Source organism: Rattus rattus, chromosome 9 (genome assembly GCF_011064425.1).
Source record: "Rattus rattus isolate New Zealand chromosome 9, Rrattus_CSIRO_v1, whole genome shotgun sequence".
In the NCBI taxonomy this organism is placed as follows: Eukaryota; Metazoa; Chordata; class Mammalia; order Rodentia; family Muridae; genus Rattus; species Rattus rattus.
In genome coordinates this window covers 73,431,705-73,457,807 of record NC_046162.1, presented here as the reverse complement: position 1 = coordinate 73,457,807, position 26,103 = coordinate 73,431,705, and the positions used below count along the sequence as shown (strand labels likewise).

Genomic DNA, 26,103 nt, shown 5'->3' with positions numbered 1-26,103 from the left:
TAGTGTCAGCCACTTTGTTCACAGGTGGGTGTGTTTTACTTGGATGCATTCACTGACCAAAGTCAATTACTTTGGATTTTGTATGGAGAGTCTGCTGTGTAGACATGATTGGTGAGACCACTGGCCACTGGTGCTTGAACTTGATCTTCATTCCTCTTGCCCTCCCCAGGGCTCAAAGGGTTAATGCTGAAAGTTCCTTCCAATCATATGGTCATTCCCTATCCTGAAACTGTCTGAAGGCTTTCAGCTACTGGCCATACCATTAACACATAGACACTCATCATCCCTGTCTTAGAATTCAAGAGTCCTAGAAGCTCTTATATTTCTGAACGAGGGACTAGGGCCAAATATGACAAAACATTGTCCTGTCATCTCTCTTAAGAAAACATAAGACTTTTAGGAACTCTATTAGCAACAGAGACTCCCCCTCAACACACACACACACCCCCCTACCATGGCACTTTGTCTTCATTATGTAGTTCTCAGAATTTACGTTCAAGGAGAACACTGTCTGACGCTGGTGACTACTGAATGGTGGCGTGTTCATTGGGGTTACATGGAAAAGTAATGAATTCTTTTTTGTAGATGTAAAGTCTAAGGCAATGATGAGCTAACAAGGAAGTTTGGTGAACGTGCTAGAGACCCAGGAAGTCATAGGAAGAGACCTGGAATTGGAAGTTGGAGCTATTCAGTGGCACTACCAGTCTGTAAAGTGTATCATAAGGGGTGTGTGTGTGTGTGTGTGTGTGTGTGTGTGTGTGTGTGTGTGAGTGTGTGACTATTAACATTTAGTTTACATCAGTGCTATAGGTTAGATCATAAGATTTCTTTGTAGTCACACTTCTCTCCATTCATAGCCCTGAAAACCAATAATTATTCTTCATCTCAGTAGTTTTTATTTTTAGAATGTCACATAAAGAGAATATTATAGTATATCACCTTTTAGGCTTTTTTTTTTTTCTTTAACTTTGAGATTCATTCAAGTTGTGTCAAGCAGTAGGCTTTCCTTATTCTTTACTGATATTCCCATTGTATGGGTGCATTACAAATTGCATTCATTCACCTGCTGGAAAACATTTCGGTTCTTTTCAGTTTGAAGTAATTATGAAATATAAATACTAATACACCCAGGTTTCATTTTTACGGTTTATTTTTATTATTTTTAACTATGTGTAGATGTTTATGTGCAGATAAGTGCAGATATCCCGTGTAAGTCAGGAGGAATTGGATCCCCAGGAGCGGGAGCTGTAGAAGGTTGTGAGCTGCCTGGTGTGGGTGCTGGGAACTGAACTTAGGTCCTATGGAAGAGCAGCAGGTACTCTTAACCACAGATCCATCTCTCATAAGGAAACATTTTCATATTTCTAGGTTATCATTCCTAAGAGTGAGACTGTTAGTTCATATAGTGGATGCATGTTTAACTTTAGAAGAAACTACCAAACTGTTTTTCAGTGTGGTTATATTGGTCTCATTCCCACCAGTCATGGTTAAAACGTCCCATGGCTTCATATCTATGAAAGCATTTGGTGTTGCCAATTAAAAAGTGAACTTTGGGCACATTATTACATAAGTAGTGGTATCTCATTTTATTTTGTTGCTGTTGTCAGTGATCTCTTATGTAGTCAAGGCAGACCTCAAGCTGTCTGGGAGGCAGGGAAGTAGGGTGGAGAGTGAGATTTGGAAATCCTTTTACAGAAATTGTAGAACTAGCTTATGGGAAACAAGTTGGTGCCAAGGAAGGCTGGAAAGTCCTGACAGACATGAACTGGCTCACATCACCGGCACAGGTCTAAAAGGTCTAAAAGTAACCCTTGGTTCATTACAATGCTAAAATGCATACCCCTAGTAATGATTTAAGATTTAACAAGATATACATGAAGTTGTTTGTAGGATTGCATTTAGCAGGTAAAGCCCATGTTATACCACATCTAGAAAACCTGTGTGCTATACATGAGTTATTATTCTGAAATAACATAAAAGCCCAGATCCTTTGTAGGGCAGGCTCTTGAGCTGCTGAACTCGGCTCGGCCTGCTTCCTCCATGGGAAGCATAGCTTAGTGGCTGTCCCTGTCTCTGCTGTCGTTTGCTCAGCTCTTTGTTCACAGACACAGGACCCTAGAACGTTGGTAGTGTTCACCCTTTCTCAGTAGCAGCCAATGCCAGCTGTGCTTCTGCCTCGAGTGCTGGGATTCCAGAAGCGTGTCGCCATATAGACATGTATAGCATACATAGCACATGGGTTTTCCAGCCTAGTTACTGTAGTTTTATGTGCTTTTTTCTACTTGTTAATGGACATCCTTTCTTGTGCTTAATTTGCCTTTCATATATTCTTTATTGTGAAATCTTTTCATATCTCTTAGCAGTTTTTATTATATTGTTTTATTCTTTGAATTTTCAGAGTTTATTTTGTTTACTAGATCCAGGTCCATTGTTGGATATGTGTTCTGCCTATGCTCTTAACATGTTGGATGATTTATCGTTTTTTAATGGATTGTGTGTTTTTGGTAGCACATCTAAAACCCTGGGGTGTAGTTTAGGGATATAGCCTAGTGGTAGAGTGTATGCTTAACACTTGTGAACCCTATGTTCAATCGTTAGCCCCCAAAACCTCAACTACAAAACTTCAGAGAACAAAAACTAAAAAAATAAATAAATAAATAAATAAATAAATAAATAAATAAATAAATCTTTAATTAACCCAAGTTATATCTTCTAAAGGGTTTAAGTCAAATTCTCACTCTGCAACTCTGGCTGGCCTGACACTCATATAGACCAGGCTAGCCTTGAACTCATGAAGATCTGCATCTGCTAGTCTCTTTCTCCTGAGTGTTGGGATTAAAGGCCTGTGCTACTACACCAGCTATAAAGTTTAATATTTAGATCTCCGATCCATGATGGGCTGTTTTAAACACAAGGTATAAAATTAAGTTTGGTTTGTTTGTTTTTTCATTACTGAACATACAAGTCTATCCTTTGAATTACTTTCAGACTGTTGTTAAAAATTCTTTGGCCCTCCGTACTTGGCCCATTTCCGCACTGTTCATTCCAGTCTTAGGTCTGTGTTTCTGTCACATGCGTTGTCATCATTACAGCTGTGCAAACCTTAGCGTAGTGTCATACTTCCAACTTTTTCCCACCCAAAATTGTTTCAGCCACTCAAAATTCTTTGCTGTTCTATATAAACTATGGAATGTTGGTCTGCCTCTCTAAATCCTTTTGGAATTTCCCATTTTCTAGTGTCTTTCTCAATCTTTTTCGTCAGATTTGAAGATTTCATCATAAAGGTCTTTCCCCTTATTGGTTAGGTTTAATTTCAAGATTGTGCCTTTGATGCTGCTATAAATGGGAGTTCGTCCATGATTTCTTCCAGTGCATCTGTGGTTGGTGTAGAGAAAGGCCACTGATTTGGTGGAGTCCATTATGTATCCTCCCACTTTGCTGAAATTATTGATGGTTTCTAGAGGTTTACTGTGAAGTATCATATCATCTGCAAATAGGGATGATTTGACTTATTTTCCTGTTTTTATTCCTTTCCTTTCCACCCTCTCCTTTGCTGTTGCAGTGCTCCCAGTACTGCAGTGCCAAGGAGTGGGACGGTGGGCAGCCCTGCCTCCTTCCTGATTTTATATCTCCATGTAGGATAAAGTTACCTGTGGTTTTTTAACCATGTATGTACTTTATCATGTTGAAATATGTTCCCTCTAGTCTGTTTTCTTTAGGGCCTTTATAAAAGCATGTTGGATGTTGTCAAAGATTTTTTCTGCGTCTGTTGAAATGATGGTGTGACTGTCTCTAAGTCCATTTGCATTACTTACCATATTTATCAGCTTATGATTCTTGAACCAGCCCTTCCAGGAATAAAATGAACTTGATCACAGTAGATGATCTTCATATGTGCTTCCTTTTCAGTCCCATAGTATTTTATTGGATTCTTGCCTCTTTGTCCATTATGGATATAGGTCTGCAGAGGGTGTGTGTGTGTGTGTGTGTGTGTGTGTGTGTGTGTGTGTGTGTGTGTGTGTGTGTGTGTGTGTGTGTGTGTGTTTCTTGGTTTGGTTATTAGAATAATACTGGCTTCATAGAGTGAGTTTGGGAGTGTTCCTGCTGATTCTGTTTTGTGAAGAGTTAGGTACTCTTTGTAGTTCTTTAAAGTCTGGTAGAATTCTGACTCCATCTGGGCCTACATTTTCTTTCTTTTTTCAACCGAAGACTTTTTATTACTGTTTCTGTTGCCTCCTTTGTTATGAGCCTGCTAGGTTATTAGCTTCCTCTTGGTAGTTTAAATTCATCCTTTTCTTTTAGGTTTTTCATCTTAATGGAATATGGGTTTTTTAAGTATTCCCTAATATTCTGTATTTCTTTGATGTCTGTTGTAATGTTTCAGTGTTAGTTTCAGACTTCGGTACTATGGGCCATCTCTTTCTTTCTTTCTTGTGGTTATTTGGGCCAATGATTTTCAGTCTTTGTCTATCTTCTCAAAGAACTATCTCGGGGATTCATTGTTTCTTTGTTTTACTTCATTAATTTCTGCCTGGATTTTTTTATTTCTTGCCATCTACTTGGATTGAATTGGATTTGTTCTTATTTTTCCAAATTTTTAAGTTATATCATTAAGTCATTTATTTGTTCTCTTTTTGATTGTTTTATATAGGCATTTAAGTTTTAAGGCTGTAAACTCTTCTCTTAGAGGTGCTTTTAATATGTTCCAGTAATTTAGTTGTATTTCCATTTTCATTTAGTTCCAGGAATATTTTGAGTTCTTTTTTGATCCATTTATCATTCAGGAAGTAATGAGTTAACCATTCACATGTTCGTATACTTTAGAGTGTTGTTTGCTTTTAATTTTGTTTTATGCATAATTGTCCGATCGGATACATAGGATTATCTCAGGTTTTCTGTATTTGTTAAAGTTTGCTTCATATACCAAGGTGTGGTCTGTTTAGAAGAACTGCCATGTGCTTCTGAGTAGGATTTGTGTTCTTAGGTATTTGGGTAGATTATTCTGTATTAGGTCCATTTGATGTAAGATATCATGTAATTCTGTTTAGGGTTTTGTCTTTTGTCTAGATGACCTATGTATTATAGAAAGTTCATCTAGGTAGTACCTGTTAGAGAGCACACATAGACTAGTTGGTTTGATGGAGACATGCTGTTTTTGACCTGGGCATGTAGACTTTACTTTTTTGTTGTCGTGTGTCTGATGTGGTAACCTAGCCTTCCTTAGATTGGGCCAGTGCAGGAGATGCATGACCTCCTGGTAAAATTGGTAGATAAGCTGTTTACTTAGATCATGGAAAGATGGCGCTCAAACTCAAGCTGAGCCTAGAGCTAGGCCAGACGAAGGGGAGGGGAATCACAAAGGAAGAAGGTTCACAACCACAGGTCTGGAGCTGGGCTTGTAAGGTTCCTGATGGCAGAGGGATGGAATAAAGATGGGAAAGGGGAAAAGTGATTTATTTACGAAAGGAGGTGGCTCCTTTCAAACAGGGATCACTGCCTTCAGGTCTGGAAGTAGGCTTATGGGCTGGCAGATGTCAGAGAGTTAGGGTAAGGACAGGAAAAGGGAACTGACTTTTGTTATTATAGTAAACATATTTACTATATGTTTTATAAATTGCTTTCTGACTTTGTATCCCATGACCTTACTAAACTCACTAGTTAGTACTAAGATTTGTATGTGTCTTATGTGTGTTTTTAATATAAGTAGACAGTGTCTTTTGAAGATGATTTCTTTCCTTTTTTCGTACATGTTTGTTCTTCATTCTATTCCTCATCTTATGAAACTGGTTCATGCATCTAGTACAGTGGGACAGCTGAGGGTGGTGAGCATTATTTTCTTTTCTGGTTCCTAATGTTAATGTGGGAAACATCCAGTCTTTCATCACTTTATATGTTAGCTGTAGGTTTTTTGTTTTAGTTTTTTCCCCTCTTAATGGAGTTTCTCTCTGTTCCTAGTTTTATCATTTTTTTCAGGTATTAGTTTTTAAGAATGTTCTTTTGCATCAAGTAATATGATCGTATAAATTTTCTCTGGATCAGCACTATGGTAGATGATGTCCACATGTGTCTTAGTCAGGATTTTGTTACTGTGAAAAGACACTATGACCAAGGCAACTCTTATAAAGGCAAATATTTTCACTGGATCTGGCTTACAGTTTCAGCAGTTTAGTCCATTATTGTCATGGCAGGAAGCATTGCAGCATCCAGGCAGGCATGGCGCTGGAGAAGGAGCAGCCAGGAGGAGGCTCTCATTCCACACTGGTTGAGCTCGAGTACTAGGAAACCTCAAAGCCTGCCTACATAGTGACACACTTCCAACAAGGCTAATAATAGTGTCACTTCCCATGGGCCAAGCATATTCAAACACCACAACATGGTAGACCATATAGAAAACTATAGGGTGGAATAATGATTTTAAACTACTGAAGTAGCCTAGTTTTTCAGGAAAAATAAATCTCTCACTTAGTATGTTATATGTTATTGGATTTGATTTGTTAATATTTTACCAGATTTTTCATTTGTTTCTATAAGTGTGCTGGCTAATCATGTCAACTTGACACACAAATGAGTTATCTGAAAGGGGGAACCACAACTGCTTCCATGAGATCCTTCATAAGGCACTTTCTTAGTGATTGATGGGAGAGGGTCCAGCCCGTTGTTGTTGGTGCCATCCCTGGCCTGGTAGCCCTGGGTTCTATAAGGAAGAAGACTGAGCAAGCCATGGGGATCCAGCTAGTAAGCAGCGCCTCTCCATAGCCTCTGCATCAGCTTCTGTTCCAGGTTCTTGCCCTGTTTAAGTCCCTGTTCTGACTTCTTCGATGATGAACAGCAATATGGAGGTGTAAACCAAATAAGCCCTTTCTTTCCTAACTTGCTTTTGGGTCATGGTATTTCACTGCAGCAGCAGAAACCCTCACTAAGATAATAGGGAATATTGCTTTTTTTGCTCCTGGGTAATGCTCTTATCTGGTTCATTTTCTGCATAATTCTGTCCTCAAAATAAGTTAGAGGTATTTCTTTTTCTATTATCAGGAAGAAATTTTATAGAATTGGTGTTATTTCTTTAGATGTTTGGCATAGTTGACTGTGAAACCATTTGAAGTTGGATATTTGTGTTTCTTAAAGTTCTTGTAGGTTTTTAAACCATGGACTTACTGTGCGTGAGTGCTCAGGTTACTGTTTAAGCTTGCATGTGTTCCAGTCGTTATTATTTATTGAAAAGATACATTTAGAAGGGCAGGTTCTGGTACTGGATAGCTGTGTGACCTTGAGAAGGTTCTTCAGCTTTAATCTCTTTGGTCCTTAATTTAGTCATCTGAAAAATTAAGGGTTAGACTTAGTTGTCTCTAGGGTATTTTCCCCCTACTTTTTGAATTTTATAAGTCAGATAGGACGATAGTGAATGCATTTGAAGTTGGAGTGAAAAGCCTTAGTGTCTGTTTCTTAATTTGCCTGTCATTCATTGAGCATTGGTTTTCTAAAATTAACTTTGCCTTTCAACATATATCTTATATTTCCTTCTAATAAATAATTTTATGAACAAATATGGGTAGAACTAACCTGTGTATATAGCTGTATATAATAGACTTAAGATATATAAATTATTTTTATACACGATTCATGAGGATGTAAATGTGTTAACTTTTAATGTATTCAGCTTGAAATTTAGAAATATATGAAATACATTTCCATTTAAGCGATATTTGTTTAGTCTTCATGATTTTTTAAAAGTCATACTTTTTTTCTAGTTACTACAGATAATGTGAGCATTTTATGTAAGCATTCTTTTCAGAAATGTTGCATTGATGTACATTCTGTCATTTCTTGGGTTAAAGCAAAGTGGAAGTAGCATACAGATTTACTGCTGAGGGAACACTGACTTGCAGGCTGCAGCTGGAGGCTTTTACGTAGGCACCTGTGGGTTTGAGTGCGTTCAATATACAGGCTGCAGTAGGAGGCTGGCACTGACTCTGCTGACTCCAGTGCACTCCTCGATGCTGTTCTGCTGATTTCCCTACTGTCCGGAAGACAAACAAAATGGTGCAGCACGTTCAGGACTTGGGGGAAAATAACCGTCAGTATGATTCAGAGGTGGGTCTGCTACACTGATCAGAAGAGGGATTGCTTAACAAGTCTAGAGGCTTAGGCAGAGATCGGTGTGTCAGATTTCCGTAGCTGTTTTAATATTTGATGATGGCCATTTAGGAATGAAGCTGTCACAGTTGTGAAATCTGCATGCCCTCTATGAATAGAGGTTCTGCTATTTTGCATGTATAACATTCATATGTACATACATAGTAGCTTATGAACAGAAATATATGTGGCTGGTGTATATATAGAAAATGTGTTATGAAAGGTTTTCTTTTCCTACTAGTATTAGCTTGGCTTTGTTTTTAAGTAAACACTTAGTGGGTTTTGTATTTTCTCTGCTGCATATTTGTCTGAGTTCTTGCCAGTGTTTCTTTCTTTATACTGTTCATTTTCTAATAGAAGAAACCCTTCTTAGTGAGGTAGGGAAAATCAGTAGGATGAGCACTAGAGTTGGCACTTCCTATCTGATTGACGACTGTAATGCAGGGAGTTCGCATTGCACAGTCATGACTTAAACGATTACCTCTTCTGTGAAAGCAAATGTTTGTAAGAACGGCCATGTTGACAGTGAGTGTAAAATAAAGGAGAGGAAGTAGGACAAGAAAATTTCACTGTCGTTGGCTTCCTGAGCCATCTCAGCATTGATCCCAGACTGTTGTGTTAGAAGCACTGTGGAAACAGTTTAGCAGCGAACACTAAAAATCATGGAGGCTTAGTTCCCACCCCTACAAAGCACTTTGCTTCTGTGTATATGTATTTTGGGTTTCTTTAGCTGCCTGTAACCAAGGAGCTGTCCAGTTAGACAAGATACATTTTCTTAAGCCACACCCAATAGATTCTTCTTTTTTATGCTTTGGCAACTATTTTAACCCTGTGCTGATTTGTGACCATCATGGGGGGGGGTGACTTTTGAGTTTTAAAAAGAAGAAATATATTCGCAAGCTCTAGCTTAAGATGGTTTAAACATTAGAGTTGTTTTACTAGCACAGAAAATCAGTATTTTACTTGTGCAGCATTTTCTCTGACTGAGAGGAGGAGTGTTTGTGAGAGTCCATGATGGGTTTATGGCACAGATTCTGATCACGTAGGTGACAGTGCTGCTGATATATTATTTTGGTTATTTAGTGTTGTGGATAAGAAAGTCCAAGTTCAGGTTTTCTTATTTGAGCAAATATTTATTGAAACATTTTAAAGACTAGATTTTTATGTGTTATTAAAAATTGCAATGCAGGCACACTGATTTTTAAATCTATGTTATATTCCATAGTAAAGACATTTGTCTGTGATTAGAATTAACAACAGTATGTCTGCCACTGTGTTAGATTACCTTACTCTACTGTAGACAGAAATAATATGGAATCAGCATTCATCTTAGTAGTCTGCAGAGTACACTTAATTATGTACTCTCAAGAATATTTTCTTTTAGACAGATCAAAAATAACTCTATTGCCTCATAAATTAAAAAAATTCTGTAGTATAAATCTGTTTTGTTTATGAACAACAAAAATATGCTATATTTTATGCGCCAAATTTTATGACAGTAAATAGTTAACTATAGAGTGAAACATACTGTATTATTAGAATGTTTCATGTATCCAAATGTTATATAACCCTGATGGAATGTTGCAGATGAAACAAAGAAATCTGATTGGTTCCTTACAAGAAACAGCAGCCTTGAAATCTTTTTTAACCAGAGGCTTCTACAGCAGCCTGTGGGTTAGCTAGCATCACAGTGACAACAGATGCTCTGGAGATGAGGAGAGGATTAGAAGTATAAATTGAGGTTCTGGGGCCCCTACTTAATTCTTTTCTGTGAATATCCTGCAGGCTTTGTTCTTGTCAGCAAACAACTTCCTCCCTTTGTTGTTACTAAGAGAGTGTTATGTTCTACCAAATTAATAAACTTTCTAGGTAGCACTATTTATTAAATGAAGAATCTCTCCAAAAATAGTGTCAAGTGATAGAATGGGTTAATGAGTAACAATTTTTAGGACATTCATGAAGTGTAAATGAGTGGGACTTGTTGAGAGAATAGTACATGGTGAAAAGTTTGAACAACAAGATACTAACAGAAACTGCTCAACTCCACCATTCCCCATTTTAGTAAAATTGCATTAAATAGTTGTTTTTGTAAGATTTCAGTAGTATTTAGTAATAGTACACTATGATTGCTATTCAAAGAATAGTATGCTGCAAGCTGAAAGCAGTTGGAGAATTCTTGCTCTTTCCTGGCTATTATAGAAATATTGAGATAGGGAATAATATGTTAGCTTTTATATATTTGGCTAGATCATTTGCTGAACTGTAGCTTAAATCACAGTAATAAAGATGCTACCCTCTGTTTTTAACAGAAAATATTTAAAACATTTCTGTCGTTTTTTGCAATTTACAAAAAAATTTTTGTTTTGTTTTTTGTTTTCTAGTTTTCGTTTTGTCTTGTTTTGGGGGTTTGTTTGTTTGTTTGTTTGTTTGTTTTTAGTTCTAACTGTCCTGAAACTAACTCTGTAGACCAGGCCAGCATCAAACTCAGAGATCTGCCTGCCTCTGCTTCCACAGTGCTGTGCCATCATGTCTAGCAAATCTTTGTATCTTTAAGCAGTAATAGGTTACGTTTATAGAATCTGGGAGAGGGAGGGACAATTACTGTGAGCCAGGATCGATATCTAAATAAAGACAGCAAATTACTTTGAAATTGCCAAACATCATAAAGGAAAGTATGTTTTAAAAGGACTCTCTGATACAGGTATTTCCATAAGCCCCACCTCTATCATGCAGGTTCCATGCTGTGCTTATTTTCTTCGTTTTCTGATATGCTAATAGAGTTGGGCTGAAGGCAGCTGTTTGCCAGTGTCACAAGCCAAAAGCAAAATGGCTGGCAAGGATTAATATATTTGCATGCAATTAAGATACCTTTGGTTGAAGGAGGGTTTTATAAAGTAAGAAGATGAGATCAGATGTTTTTGACCATAAATGAATACATAGTTTTTTGCAGCTTAGAAACAAAAGACTTTATACGATTAATAAAGAGGGGATGTTAACCAAGCAAGGAAATCTCTTGTTACAGTTTGTCAGTCTGTCATTGACATTGTGTAATTCTAAAGCTTAGGAAGTTTTTGAGAATATCGTTTATAAATTTTTTAAAACGATATTCAGTTAAGATAAATAAAAGAGGAGGAACTTGTTATAGTCTCACAATGAAGGGAATTGAAAGAGAAGTTTTTGAAAATTCTGTGTCTTAATATTTTAGATTAGTGTACACTAAAGGTAGAAGAAAAATAATAGGAAAATTTAGAGATAAGACTGCTGGTATAGTTTTCAAAATGACAGTACTCATAGATTTTTATTTTAGGAAATATTTATTTTCTGTCTGTGTAAAACCATTTTTAATGAATTTTAGCACTTCGAAGATTAAATGACTTTAAAGTTAGTGATAAACTCTCATAGATGGGAAGAGCTTCAGGACTGAATTACTTAAGTTAAAGACTGACATTAGCTCCAGTGTCTAACTCACAGAAGATAGAATGGGTGTGTACTTTAAGAAGGAAGACATGGGTATTTGTCACCTCTACTTCTCTAGTATTTAGGACAAGGTCAAGGCCCAGTGAGTTTTCAATGTGTTTGTTTCAAGAGGGCTTCTTTGTGTTGCCCTGGCTGTCCTGGAATTCACTCCGTTGACCCGGGTGGTCTTGAACTCGGAAGATCCTCAAGATCCGAAGTTCTCAGTTTTTGATGAATGGATATAGTAGCAAGACGTGTGTTGACAGTAGTAAGCAGACACAGACATGTCTACACCAATTTAATTTTTACACCTATGTAGTAGATTTCATCATTCTCTTTTCCTCTTGATTCTTACTTCAGGTTTTGTTGTGTTTGTTTGATTGATTTTTGGCCTATTTTGCTTAAGTTTCTGTTTCAGTCTTTAGCACTCAAATTTTCAGTAATAGTGAACTATCTAGGACATAAATTTGAGTTTTCTAAAATGTTAATTTTGCTGGATATAGTCCTATCTGTCTATAATCCCAGAACTCGTGAAGTGGAGGCAGAAGGATCAGGAGTTCAAGGGCAGCCTCAGCTATGTAAAGAGTGTGAGGTACCCTGGACTGCACAAAACCACCTCTCAAAACCAAAACTGTGATTCCTGTAGCTTTGCAGGTAAAACATGGCGTGGCTTTCCCACCAACGTTCATTATGATAATTGTACACAGAGAACACACCTGTAAAAGGACAGGTTTGAGTTTAATATTGTTTAAACTAAGAACTCCTCACAGATCCATTTATAAATGTGCTTTTCATCTCTGAAGGAGATTCAAACATCACTAGGTTGAATTGGCATGGAGAAGTGTTTGTTTACCAAGTTGCAAATCTGTCTTTTTCCACATGTGTTTTCTGTCCTTCTTTTCATTCTTTCTGTCTGTTTTTTTTCTTCCCTTTTTCTATCCAAGTCCTAGCCTATGGCATGAAGGCATTCACATTTAAGGTTGGTCCCTCATCCTAGTAGCTAATACTTTTTTGGAAACTTCGACCTAGCACTCAGAGATATCCTTTACTAATCTTAGAAGCGTTTTAAGCAAATCAAGTTGTCATCAAGATTTCAGTTTTGAATTTTTTGAAGTGAAGAACTATAGTAGAGTCAGGCTTGAAGGAGAGAGCAGGAGAGAGTTTCATGTTTGGATATTATGAGTTTGAAGAATAATTGCTATATCCAAGTGGATATTTGAAAATGACTTTTTTATTTGTAAGAAACATTAAATATTAGTCTTTTCTGTTCTGTCAAACTCTGTAAAACATTTGTTTACAACAAGAACCTCAAATCTTTACATTACCCCATCTTGTAAAACCTTTATGCAAATGTTTTAATCCCCTTTACTTGGTAAAATTTTTGTTTACACAAAGACCATGCTGTGTTCTCAGAACTTAATGAGACCTTCCTCCTTCCCTTCCTTTCCTTTGTACCATTCTTTAAAAACTAATCAATTGCAAAAGACCCTGAGGTTGTGCTTCACCCAATGTGGGAAAGACATTTTAGTCTATATTAGACTAAAAGCCCAGGGAGCTTCCTGCCCCTGTGTGCTTGCTCTTTTGTATTGCTGAGTAACATGGCCTTCTGATAAAAAGCGACATTTTGCCTTGTTGAGATACTTTAATTGGAGTGGTGGTATTGTTTGCTGAGACCCTGGATCTGTTTCTAACACATAGACAGGCTTTTCCAATTTATAAACACATAGATGAGTAGCAGTTTCACCAGTAGAGTAATGGATTTGAATTTATGTAGGAGAGAAAATATCAGGAATAGTTTTAAATTCTGGATTCTGTACTTAAAAGTGCAGTAGTAATCTGTTAAGGTGAAAATTCATTTATATTTCACAAGGTTTTGCTGAAGATTGAATGGTGTACATATGTAGCACTCATCAGTCACTTGTCTCAGGTTTCTTTGAGACTTAACATGTGGCTTCTTCCGAAAAGTTAAAACCTCAATTTTACATGATGAAGACATCAGAAAACTCCAACCGAGGGGCATTCCTCAAATGATCAATATTTCTCAGTACAATAAAGATCACCATAAATAAAGTCCAAGAAACTGTCAGTCTGAGAGTCCTACGGAAACATGATGTCTAAATGTAATGGGTTACTCTAGAATGCAAAAAAAGACATTAGATAAAAACTAAGGGGATCAAAATAAAATATAGATTCATTAGTTGTAACAAATGGTTATACAAGGAATTGAGTGTGAGGATCGTCCTGTACAGTCTTAGCAGCTTTTCTGTACCCCCCCACCCCTTGATTTAAAACTTTACTCTGTTCACTCACCTCAGTGTTAGGCCTGGCATTTTACATACTCACCATGGATCTTGAAAGCAGTCATCTACTTTTAAAATACTGACATTGTGGTTGAGTCATTTACAGTTAGCAAGTCTACTCTATTTTCAGGTTATTAGTCATCATCATTGATACTCATATACAGGTTCAGAATCAAAACATTTTGATATAGTAAGCCACATGTAATTGCTAAGGATCGAACTTGGGTCCTCTGGAAGGGCAGGCAGTTCTCTTACTGCTGAGCTATTGCTCTGTGCCAGTCATTTTCTTATTATAAGTCTTTTACATCTTGATTTCCATCATCAGAAATCAATAAATATTGGATATTCATATTTTTCTAAAACTATTTTAGTGTTTACTTATCCCTCTATAACTATAACCTATTCAGCTAATTCTTAATATTTTTCTCTTTGAAATAATGGGAATAGGAAACCTAATGTTTCTTAGTATTGAAGGCATTGTTTCATATTATATATAGATTACTGGATTTTTAACAAATTCTCTAATTTAGCTATAATTTGTGTATATAAGCAAGCATTTCATGATTGTTTTTTTAAATTGCAAATAGGTTCATGCTTTGGTGTGTGTGCGTGTGCGTGTGCGTGTGTGTGTGTGTGATGTTAAAAATATCATAACTATTCCCTAAGACTTCCTGGTCTCATTTCCTCTTATATTTAAAGTATTTTAAATTATATGTATTTGTATGTCTGCATATGGATATCTGCACATGAGTGCGGTTGCCTGTGGAGGTCAGAAGACGATGCCCTGGAGCTGAGTTAAAGTTTACTTGACATTGGTGCTGGAAACCATGCTATAATCCATACCTTGTTACCCAGTGTTGTAATTCTTGTCCATAGGTAGTTGTTATTTAACTTTGATATTATCTAGTAGAAATTTTTGAAGGTTTCAAAATTATTGTTCCACTGCATTTATATTCTCACAGTTCTCCATAATTTTTTGGGGGGTGGGGTGGGGCAGGGTGACCAAAGTTCTAAAGACTACAAAGTTCTAAAGTTCTAACTGATCTGTTAGAAATTTCCAAGCTCATATTATTTACATTTTGTGCTTTTAAAAGAGCCTGTACTTTGACCAAATCATGTAATAATCTTCAATATGTATGGAAAGGTCCTTATGATTTATGATAGAATTGCATGAATAAATCATATCATTTAATTTTAAAAGAAAATCTAATTGAGTGAAATTTTAATTTGGTTCTAACTTGGGAAGAATAAGAATTATAGCCTTTGTCTGGCAATGATGGTATATACCTTTAATCCCAGTACTCAGGAGGCAGAGACAAGCAGATTTCTGTTAGTTTGAGGCCAGCCTGGTAGTTCTAGGACAGCCAGGGATACACAGAGAAACCCTCTCTATGTCTCAAAAAACAACAACAAAAATAAAGCTTTTACAATAAAACAGTGTGTAATAGTTACATATCATTCCTTCACATTCAAATTTATTTTAAAAGCATTTCTTAGTTTATGTGGGGCTGCAGCTAGTGACAGGGGCCTGGTACCTGGGAACAGGTGAAACTCCTACAGTCCCTTCTGGGTCTCCGAGGTTTCTAGCCCTAGCTCAACTGGGAACCAGGCTGCCTTTCATGGTCACACAATAGATAATGCTGCAGTGAACATGGAACTACTATAATGATATTCATTTCCTTTGATAGTCTTCATTTGAATATTGATAGATAATGAATTACTGTTGCCATTCTGTTATACTTCATTTGGAAGTATAGGTTATAAGTTTTAAGGAACCTTAATATTGTTTTCTAAAATGTCTAAAGTTGTGTTTTGTCTGATACAACTAGTTGTAACATCCAGACAATTAAAAAAAAAAAAAGTCTATTGTGACTACAAAATGTCCTCTCACACATATTGAGTAAAGACTTTCAGTGTAACTGCCTTACTAACATCCCCATAGTAAACCTATACCAGCTCTCTTCTCTGTAAGCAAATGCAACAGTAAAGGAGCCAACCTGCTTCCCTTTGGCTACTGTTTATACACAGGTTTCCATTCCTTCCATTTCAGCTTATTGCTGTCCTTACCCTAAAATGAGTCTCTTCAGGTAGCATACAGTTGAACTGTGTCCCTCCATTGATGGACAGTTAATATTTACATAGCTATTGATAGATGATGAATTACTACTGCCATTTTGTTAGTTTTCTGACTTTTATAGTTCCTTTATTCATTTTTTATTGCTACTTCCTTTGATATTTTATTAACATTATTTTCTCAGGATAATCTTTGATTTCATCTTCTGTGTTTACTTACTACTCTTTTTCTTTTTGATTACCATGAAGTATCTTTAGTTTATTTTAAGCTGATAACTTCAAACACATAAAGAATAATTTCTTATTTTATTAATACCATAGTTTTCAAATGTATAAACCATTCACTAACATTGTCATAACTATTATTAATTTTTACATAGTCAATTTACCAATAATGTGTAAATCATATGAACATGGATATATCTATCCACGGAGGGAATTTATTGCTGAAATGCTGACTTTGACTTCCAGGTAGCTGTTTTCAAAGTATGATAGTTAAATATTTTAATTTTAACTTTTTAAAAAGATTATGTATTTATTAATGTATGTAGTCCCCCATTTGCATGTACACCTTCATACAGAATAGAGAATTAGATAGAAGAGGATGTCAGATTAAACAGACAGTTGCGAGCTGCTTTGTCGTGCTGGGAACTGAACTCGGGACCTCAGGAAGAACAGCCGGTGCTTTGAATCACCGAGCCCTCTCCAGCCCTGCATCTTAACTCTTGTTAACAATGAAAAGTTACTTATCTACCATTATTACAGAGTCAGGCTATTCTAAATTTGACTCTCTTCTAAGTGTTACAGATTTATATCTTTGTTTTTATTCTGTTATCTAGCATGTTTTCATTTCAGCTTGATCATCCCCCCCTTTTTTTTGTAAGATAGTTTTAGTGATAATGAATTTCTACAGCTTTTGTTTATGTGGGGTTCTCATTTCTCTGTTTCTGAAGGACTGAAATATTCTTGGCTAGCACTTCGTTTTCTTTCAGAACTTTGGACATATCACAGTAGTTAATATCTCTGTCTATGGGATTTTTATCAACCACTGACACAGGTGTTTCTTGGTTATGGAGGCTGGAGGAAGGTTTCAAGGCCAGCCTGGACTACCTAGACACTGTCTTCCAAGCAAAACCGAATTACAGTGAAGCATGGTGACCTATACCATAATCAAAATAAGCAACAATGAAAGCAAAATACAAACAAAAAACTCTTTGTCTTTGCTTTGAGAATATAATTATAGCATGTCTTGGCAAAGGTATCTTTATATTGGATTTTTGGGCTTCAGGTATCTGAATGCTTATTTCTGTAGATTATGGACTTTTTCCATTACTGTTGCTTTACATAGATACTCTTTGCTCCTTTCTCTTCATGTGTGCATTGGTCTGCTTAAAACTCCTTGCATCCTATGTTCCCTCTCTTTGTTTGTCAGGATGACCTGTGAACTCACTGATTCTTCCTTTTCTTTGATTAAATATACTCTATGAAAATTTTAAGTTCAGTAATTGTGCTGATTAGTTCAAATTTTAATGATTTATTTTGAGACAACTTTTCACTGTGTAGCCCAGGCTGTTTTCAAACTCTTGTGATACTTCTTCAATCCTCCCACCAAATGGTAGGTTTAGAGGTATGTAATACTGGGCCCACCTCCTATGACTCTTTTTCTTTTTTGCTTCCTGCCTCTTTCTCAATTTCTCACTTTTTTCAAGTATTGTTTTCCTGATTTCATTTTGTTTTCTGTTTTCTTGTGCCTTGCTGAACTTCTTTATGATTATTATTTCAAAGTCTTGATCAAGTTGTTCATGGATTTCTGTTTATTTAGGATGTTTTTAAGTTTTGTTCCTTTGGTGGGTGTCATATACCTCAGTCATTACCCTTATGGCCTTGTTTTGGTCATGTGTTTGGGGAAATAAGCACCAATTCTACCCCTTATAGATTGGCTTTTTCTGAGAAAGTTCTTATCTCATGGAGATTCTAGTCAGGTTGTCTGGCTATATCTGCGGATAGGTAGGGGTGCTGCTAGATTTTCTAGAAAGTTGGTTAGTACTTGAATCACCAGTTAGTGACCCAGGTTTCTGGACTTACTTGGAGCTTGAGTCTGAAAGCGTTCTGGAGCTTGAGTCTATATTGAATGGGTCTGTTAGTATGGTCTGGAAAACTGATAAATATGGACAAATGATAGGACATGTAGACAAATTTTTGCTCTGTCATTAACAAGGTGTTTGTGTTTAGAGCATACAATAAAAAGTCTGGGCAGCCTCATAATATGAAGTCAAGCACAGTTCCACATGGGGTGGGGTCACAGCCTTTCCCACTGTGAGTGTAGCTATACTGGACACAGTGCTTGAAATAACTCCATGAGGGCTGAAAAGGAAGGAGTGGTGAGAACATTGTGGGACAGGCTGAATCATTCTTGAGTTTAGCATTTTCTTTTCCTCTGATTTCTGCTAGTTAGAGCTTACTGCAGCTAAGTGGCACCGGGTACAGACAGAGACATCTTCAATAGGAGCTTTCTGGTTTTGATTTGAGGAATGGAAAAGAGTATTCCTCACATAGAGATATCGTGTAGAAGTCCTCCCTAACCTCCCTGTTTTCTTTTCTTCTTGCCCTGTACTCCCACCTTGTTATTGAAGCCGAGAACCCACATAAGACAAAATTCAGAGAAGAGAACCTTCTCTAATAGAGCTGTTATTACAACCCATTTTCTAAGCATACCAGGAAGCTGGAACATACTGAAGACTGTAGAGAAGGACACATGAGGAAAAGAAGATCAGAAAATTATAAACACCAAAGTTCTCACCTAATCTTTACAGTAACTCTGAGCCTAATTATCATATCAAAGAGTTTTAAGATAGATCCAAGTTATCACTGGCCAGAACAGACCAACCACTGGGTGGTACATAGGCAAGACAGGTGAGAATAAAACTGTGAATAAAGGCTTTCAAAAATGGGGCTCACATTTCCCAGATAAAGAAGACTTGAGGCCCCAGAGGGTGGGGAGGTTTGGTGGGGTAGGGGCAGGGGACATCCTCTTAGAGATGGAGGGGAAAGCATGGGATGAGGAACAGTCAGAGGGCAGACCAGGATGGGGATAATGACTGGAATGTAAAAAATGATTAAAGAATTAAAAAAAAAAGAAAAGAAGACTTGGATCATAATTGAAAATATTGAGATTGCTCAGATTTAATCTAAAATTACACACAAAGATTAAAAAATTAATATAAAATTGATGTACAGAGAACTAGGAAATGCCGGTTTATAAGGGAAATATAATAGGTCTTAATGTCTGGGTGAGTCAGCGAAATTACTGGACAAAGATGACTTATAAAAATGTTTGAACAGCAATTATATGAACCTTCTCAAAAAGAATAGAAAGACAAAAGTTTTATTGAGAAAATAGAAGACACAAAAAGGAATTTAATAGAAAATTTAAAACTAAAATATAATAACCAAAGAAAAAAGGCACTTGGTGGGGTTAACAGAATAGTCAACACAGAAATCTATGACCTTGAAAGCATATAAATACAAATTATCAAGATCTAAAGAGAAACAAACAAACAAATGGGGAGCCTCAGATATGTAAAACAGAAGCAAAAGGCCAACGTTTGTGCCATTGTAGTTCCAGAAGGAGAGAAGTAGACCTGTGATGATAAAACACCATTTAAACACTGGCTGAATATTTGTCATAGTTATAAAAAGAAACTCACTGAACCTTAAACAGAAAAATGTGAAGAAATTCATTCCCAGTCACTGTTGATTAATCAATCTGTTAAAAATCTAAAAACAAAGGTCTAGAAACCAGTTTGAGAAAAATGAGACAGGAGAGTTTCCAGAATTATGAAGATTAGAAGATGGGACAGTGAGCTGGGGATGTCACTCACGCAATTGTGTTTCATTGGGCATGGACAAGTCCTTGCCTTCCTCACACAGGGTGGCAAAAGTAGAATATAAACAAGATTACACAACCAAATAGCCAGTGAAATGTATTCAACTTCACTAGTTTTTTAATAAATTAATTCGCTTTTTTAAGTTTGCTATTTTTAGAAGAGAGTGAATGCGTGCACACACAACTCACCTGTGCAGTGAGGAGAGCCAACATTAAGACACACAACTTCTCAGTCACCTGCCCACCCTGCACTTTTGCAACAGGTGTGTAATTTAACTGGAAGCTCACTGTTTAGCCAGGCTGGCTGGTTATTGAACCCTCAGGGTTGGCTTGTCTATGCCCAATCAGTGCTAGAGTTAATAGGCATGTACACCAGGCTGTGTGTTCTGGACGTTTAGGTCCTTGTTCCGGTGCAGCAAATATCTTACCTACCTACCATCATCCCACCCCAGTTTTACTATTAATAAGAGAAATACAAGTAAAGCAAAAATCTTTAAGATTTTTGGGCATATTGAATATTAATCCATGAACATCTGAGGTGGAAGACTTCCTAGAGAGTTAAAAATAACAAATTCCATCTAACCTTGAGTTGGTCCAGTTAAAAATATGAAGTGTGGCCAGGTGTGGTGGCATATACCTTTAGCTTAGCATTTTGAGGTGGGCAGATCCCTGAATTCAAGGCTGGTTTGGTCTGCAAAGTGAGTTTTGGGACAGCCAGGACTACACAAAGAAAAAACCCTGTCTTGAAAAACCAAAATAAATAAATACATAAAATAAAACATCAAGCCTTATAAAAAGAATCTGTAAAATTGTTTATTTGGAATGTGGGGTTAAAATGATATAAATTTGGACATTTCCATAAACATAATTAGGATTTTTAGTCTCTTTAGTTCCTAGTGTATACTTGATGGTTTTGACCTGTCTGTAGCACTCATCCTCTCCTGCTCTCTGTTCTTCCTCCTACCCTCGTCAGTACTTCTCCTTCCTCCTACTAGGTTCCCGTCGCACGTGTATTTTGTTTTGTTTTGTTTTTATTTTGCTTAGTGATATATTGGTTTTTAAACAAGGTCACTTGTGTGGCATGGGTTTGAGGCTATCTCCCTGGAGCGTGAATAACTAACCAAGGGCCACATCACTGAAGACAATGATTTCCTAGCATCCAGCAGCCCTTGATTGCTTTTAGCTTCCTGGATAAGGTGGGGACCCATGTGCCCTTCTCCCATCTATGGCTGACATTTTTTCCTGACTCAGTCTTGTGCAGCCTTTCACAGGCAGCACCAGCTGTTAGGAGTTTGAGTACCTTTGTTGTCACGCCCTTAAATGAGTGTCTTATGGCATTCTGCTCTGCTGTTTGTTTCCTACATGTTTTCTGCCTCTCTTTTTTTATGTTTCCTGGGCCTGGAGAGGCCTTGGATGAGTGTGTAATCAATGCCGAGCATGCTACAGTCACTCATTTTTAGCCCCTTGACTTGCTTTAACAGCTGTTTGCTCTAAAGAGAAACTTCCTTGATTAAGGCTGAGGACAGCATTAGTCTATGGACATAAACATAAATATTAGAAAGGTTTTCAAATATGTTCATTTAGCAAAAGAATAGTAGTAAATTTTCCCTAGCACCTAGGACTTAACAGCCATGGACTTTAACTGTGTTAACACATGAACTTCCTCCTACAGAATGGCTCTCAATCAGAAATCAGCTGGTTCCTCCCATAGTAGTTGTGCTGTTATTGCGGTGGTTAGCATCTCTTGCTTAACAAGTTGGTATTGTAGCAGGCAAGGCCTAAAGCTGTGAAGGACCATTGCCGACCTTCATCCTTTGCTCCTTGTTTAGCACCGTGCAGCATTGTGAAGAATTTGACTTTTAATTTCAACCAAGACAGATAACGCATTTTGGAATAATAACATATAGGGACTTTTTGCTTTAAAATTTTTGTCTTATTATATTAAAGGAAAGATTCTTTGGTTTTTCGAGACAAAGTTTCTCTGTCTAGTCCTGGCTCTCCTAGAATTTACTCTGTAGATCATAATGGCCTCAAACCACTCTGCTTTTTGAGTGCTGGGATTAAAGGGATGTACCACCACTTGACTTAAAGATTTGTAACCTTGTATTCCAAGAAGTATTGTGTTTTCTTAGCATGTCTATTGTGTATATAATATTTTAACTGGGTTTTATTTTTAAAATGTATACTGACAGAAATACGGTTTTGCGTTGCATCTTTTGATTTGCTACATTATTTTAAAAATCTTACTAATAGAATATTAAGTTACCAAGTTCATAATGGACTCAGAATTAAATATTTTCTGCCAATTGTTGTCTATATTTACAATTATTATATTTATGAAATCAATTGATGCTGATGCTCATGGTACCTACTACATAGGTCCTATGCAATAGTACAAAATTGATAAATATATTTAATATATATTAATTACTGTTAAGTCTTACATAGGGTAAATGTATTCTTAAAAGCTTTCTTTCTATAATAAATTTGAATACAGGCCATGCATTTAAAAATAGGTAAATGCTAAGACAAACTCTCTAGGACAGAAGAGAAGAGCACAGTTGACAGAACAAGGGTAGTGCTTCTTAAACCTGCTTATAATTGTTGCTTCTTATTTCTGTTCAGTTAGAAATAAGTGGAAGTAAGTCATTGAATCTTTAGTACATTTTAAATTTGATGGACGTAAAAAATCTGTAACTTTAGACCACTGTGTTAAAGCTTTAGCTTTGTAACTCAGACTGACCTGCGCTCTGCGTTGTCTAGGCTCACTTGAAGCAATTAATCTCTCCATCCCCTCCGCCTCAGCCTCCTCAGTCCTGGGAGGACAGACAGACATGTGCCATCAAGCCTGGGTTTTAAGCTGTTTTTTTTCCTTTTGGTTCCTTGTTTGGGTTTGGGTTTGGTTTATGCTTTATTGAATTCTAAACCTATTTTGTTCTGTGCTTTATTTGTGATGAGTCACTTTGTTTCTATATCATATAGTGGAATTCTTTATGAACTTATTTATTGTAGTTTTTAAAAATTGTATAAAGAGGTATATTCTTGTTTGAAAAATTAAATAAGGACAGTGAAATGAGTACTACTGTGAACTTTACAGACCCACGAGTAGGTCCTTCAGGACTGCCTCTCGCTCCTACTGAGCTGCTGCAGCTTTCCTTGTGATTTTCATTTCATCAGTAGGAGGCTTATTGATTTTTTAAAAAAAAAAGTCTTATGAAACATGTAAATGTCATTTTACTCTAGTAAAACATACAGTTCTTGAAATTGGCATATTTTAGGCAAGCAGTTGTCTGTCTTTCAGACATTGTTTGAGGGTCAGGGCTCTAAGCTAGAATGTTTTAAATAAACTTTGAAATCAATAAATCCCTTTGTTCCTTCATGATTATATATGGTGGAGGGGGCAAAAAAAGCATTGGGTTTTGGATGTGATTGCAAGCCCCTCCTTACAAGGATGACCATAGCCATGGATTTACATAAGGAGATCCTCAGATATTTTTAATGATCCTAATTGCAAGAAATGAAAACAAGTGATAAACATAGTAGTTTATGATACAGAGGTCACTGGAATTGTGCCAAACTCATTATCTGTTTATGCTGTTTTTAATTTAATGCAGATGGAGGAAGCGAGGAACCACCGGATCGAAGACAGTCAAGTGTAGATTCTCGCCAAAGCCGCTCTGGGCAAGGTAATGTTTTCTCGGTGTCGGCTGTTCCTTCCTCATGGCTTCATTGGGAACTGGGGTTTTGTGGGTCTCTTTTAGGTATTATAATTTTTCACTTAGTGTTTATTGATATAACAAATGGGGCCTCGGGTCACTTTTTAAAGTGCTATTAAGGCTTAATTTTTTTCCCCAGCCCTGATAAATGTCTAGATATTATTTTTTGTAAAGTAACAAAATAAAATTCTAATACCATAATTTGTTGGAATATAATCCCATACTGGCTTTCCTCTTCCTCTCTCCTTCACTTCTCTCTCTCCTTGTCCCCTCCTTCCTTCCTTCCTTCCTTTCTTTTTTTTCTTTTTAAAGACACAGTCTTGCCTAACTTGCCTCCAACTATGTAACTGAGGCTGACCTTGAACTTCTGGTTCTCTGGCCTCTTCCTAAGTGCTAGGACTACAGGTGTGCACGACCACATCCAGTTTATGTGGTACAGGGTAGGGGCTGTATCCAGGCCATCATGAATACTAGGTCAGTAGCCTCCTAACTGAGCTACAACTCCAGCCCCCTCATAGAGTATTTTAAACTTTTCATCAATATAATATTTGTTGTCATAGTCTGAGAAGAAACGGTAAAATCGCTGTATTATTTTAGATTCTTATTTCCCTTTTCTATTTATTTTTGGCATTTTATTAATTTTTTTCTGATATGGCCACTATTTATTTTTTCTTTTATTTTGAGATTATTATATACTCACATCATTTCCTCCTTTCCTTTTAAAAACCTTTCCATTATGTGTATGTGTTGTATGTATATGTATGTGTGTATGTATATGTATGTGTACATACACACATATTATTCAGTCTGTATAATAATTTTACTTGCATGTATGTTTTCAGGACTGAACCAGTTGGTGTGCTTTCCCCTGGGGTAGATTATTTCTTTACTCTCAGCATTCCTTGGTCGCCTATAGTTCTTGTGCAGGGTTGAGGCAAAGTGGTCTTTCTAGTATACTTTGACACAGCTCATGTTTAGGCAGTCATGTTGGTGAAGCATTATGAGTATAGCTTCGACATTCCTAGGAGACTGTCTCACAGTAAACTTCCTGTTCCTCAGGGTCTTACTTTTTTCCCATCCCTTCTTCCAGACTTTTCCCTGAGCCTTAAGTATGGTAGTTGTGTTACAGATATACCCCTCAGGCCTGGGCTCCATAACTCTGTATTGTGATTGGTTGTAGTTTTCTGTGATGGTCTTCATCTGTTGCAAAAAGCAGTTCTTTTGATGAGAGATAAGAACTACATTTATGTGTGAGTACAAGGACAAATATGTAGAGGGTTGTTAGGGATTATGTGGTTTAGTAACCATACTGTTAACTCTATTATACCCACACTGTAGGTGTATCATAGGTTCTCTTCCAAGATCTTTATTTCACTGTCTCCGAGTAGTTGGATAGGTTTCTAGTAGCAAGCATAACTGCCCTCTTAGTGAGTGGTTTTTACTTACATCTAGTTAGAGACCTGTTGGTTATCACCACGGTATGCCCCACTACTGCGCTCTTAGGGTAATTGTTTCACACTGGCTGTTATTATTGTACATGGGTGTCATATCTGGGTAAGACTATTGATTGCTTCCCTCCTTTGAAGCTTGCATGGTGCCTTCTGGCAGTGTGAAAGCTTCAGGGAGGAAGCATTTAGGTCAGTTCCAGCGAAGGGGCCTTTAGGCCCTGTGTCTGACTGAAGTTTGTGACCAGCTAAGTCTACATAGTTTCAGGACAGCCAGGGCTACACAAAGAAACCCTGTGTCAGGTGGGGGAGGAGGGAGGAAAAAAGAAAAGAATAAGAAAGAGAGAGAGAGGAAAAAATCTGAAATCTAAATAAATTTCATTAAGTAGGTGATGTGATCACTGACAGCATGAGAATCAAAACTACAGACCAGTGACTGTATTGGTGTGTTGGTCTCGAAAGGGCTCTCAGGACCATTTAACTCTATAATTCTACAGCCTTTCATATCTCTCATATATATGTGGGGTACCCCCATGGAACAGTACTTGGAATCAGTGACTACACTTAGAGTAACCCTGAACCCTTCTTAGGGTGAGCTTTTAAGCACAAAAATTTATCTGGGCTAGCATAATGCAGTTCAGAATAGTTAGCTAGAAGCAGAATTAGTGCATTTAGAGACTTTCCCAAAACTATTGCGTGGTGGGTTAGGCCTTGGTTTTGGAGGTGGCACCATCTGTGTCCCGAGCATGTGGCCTGAGCACTACTTCCACCATGGTAGCATCTGTGCTAAGGTCTGGGAGCCTGTGACAAACAGACATGGCTGTTTTTGAAGTTTTATTTATACAAGCAATACTTAAACCATTCTTAAGTGATCTGCAATACTGCAGATGTTAATAGGGATTTATTTACTCTTTCTCTCTTACTCTCTAAACATATAAAAAAGAAAGGAAGGCAGGAAGAAAGAGAGAGAAAAAGAAAATGAGAACATGTATATGAAAACCCTAAGAAAATTAGTACAAAAATTATAATTGTTACTCCTTTCCTAAAATATGAGTGGCCAACCAAGGCTGACTAGATATTTGAAGAATAGCCTA

General features: G+C 37.0%; 1 protein-coding gene across 5 annotated transcripts in view; it reads left to right on the top strand.

The window, feature by feature from the left end:
* The window catches only part of Tanc2 (tetratricopeptide repeat, ankyrin repeat and coiled-coil containing 2), a 325,356-nt gene that overhangs the window by 49,801 nt on the left and 249,452 nt on the right, over positions 1 to 26,103 (top strand). For all 5 annotated transcript variants that reach the window (XM_032914256.1, XM_032914255.1, XM_032914254.1 and 2 more), the window contains exon 3: positions 23,463 to 23,534. In XM_032914256.1, the coding sequence (XP_032770147.1) occupies positions 23,463 to 23,534 (72 nt within the window). The remainder of the gene's footprint in view (positions 1 to 23,462; positions 23,535 to 26,103) is intronic.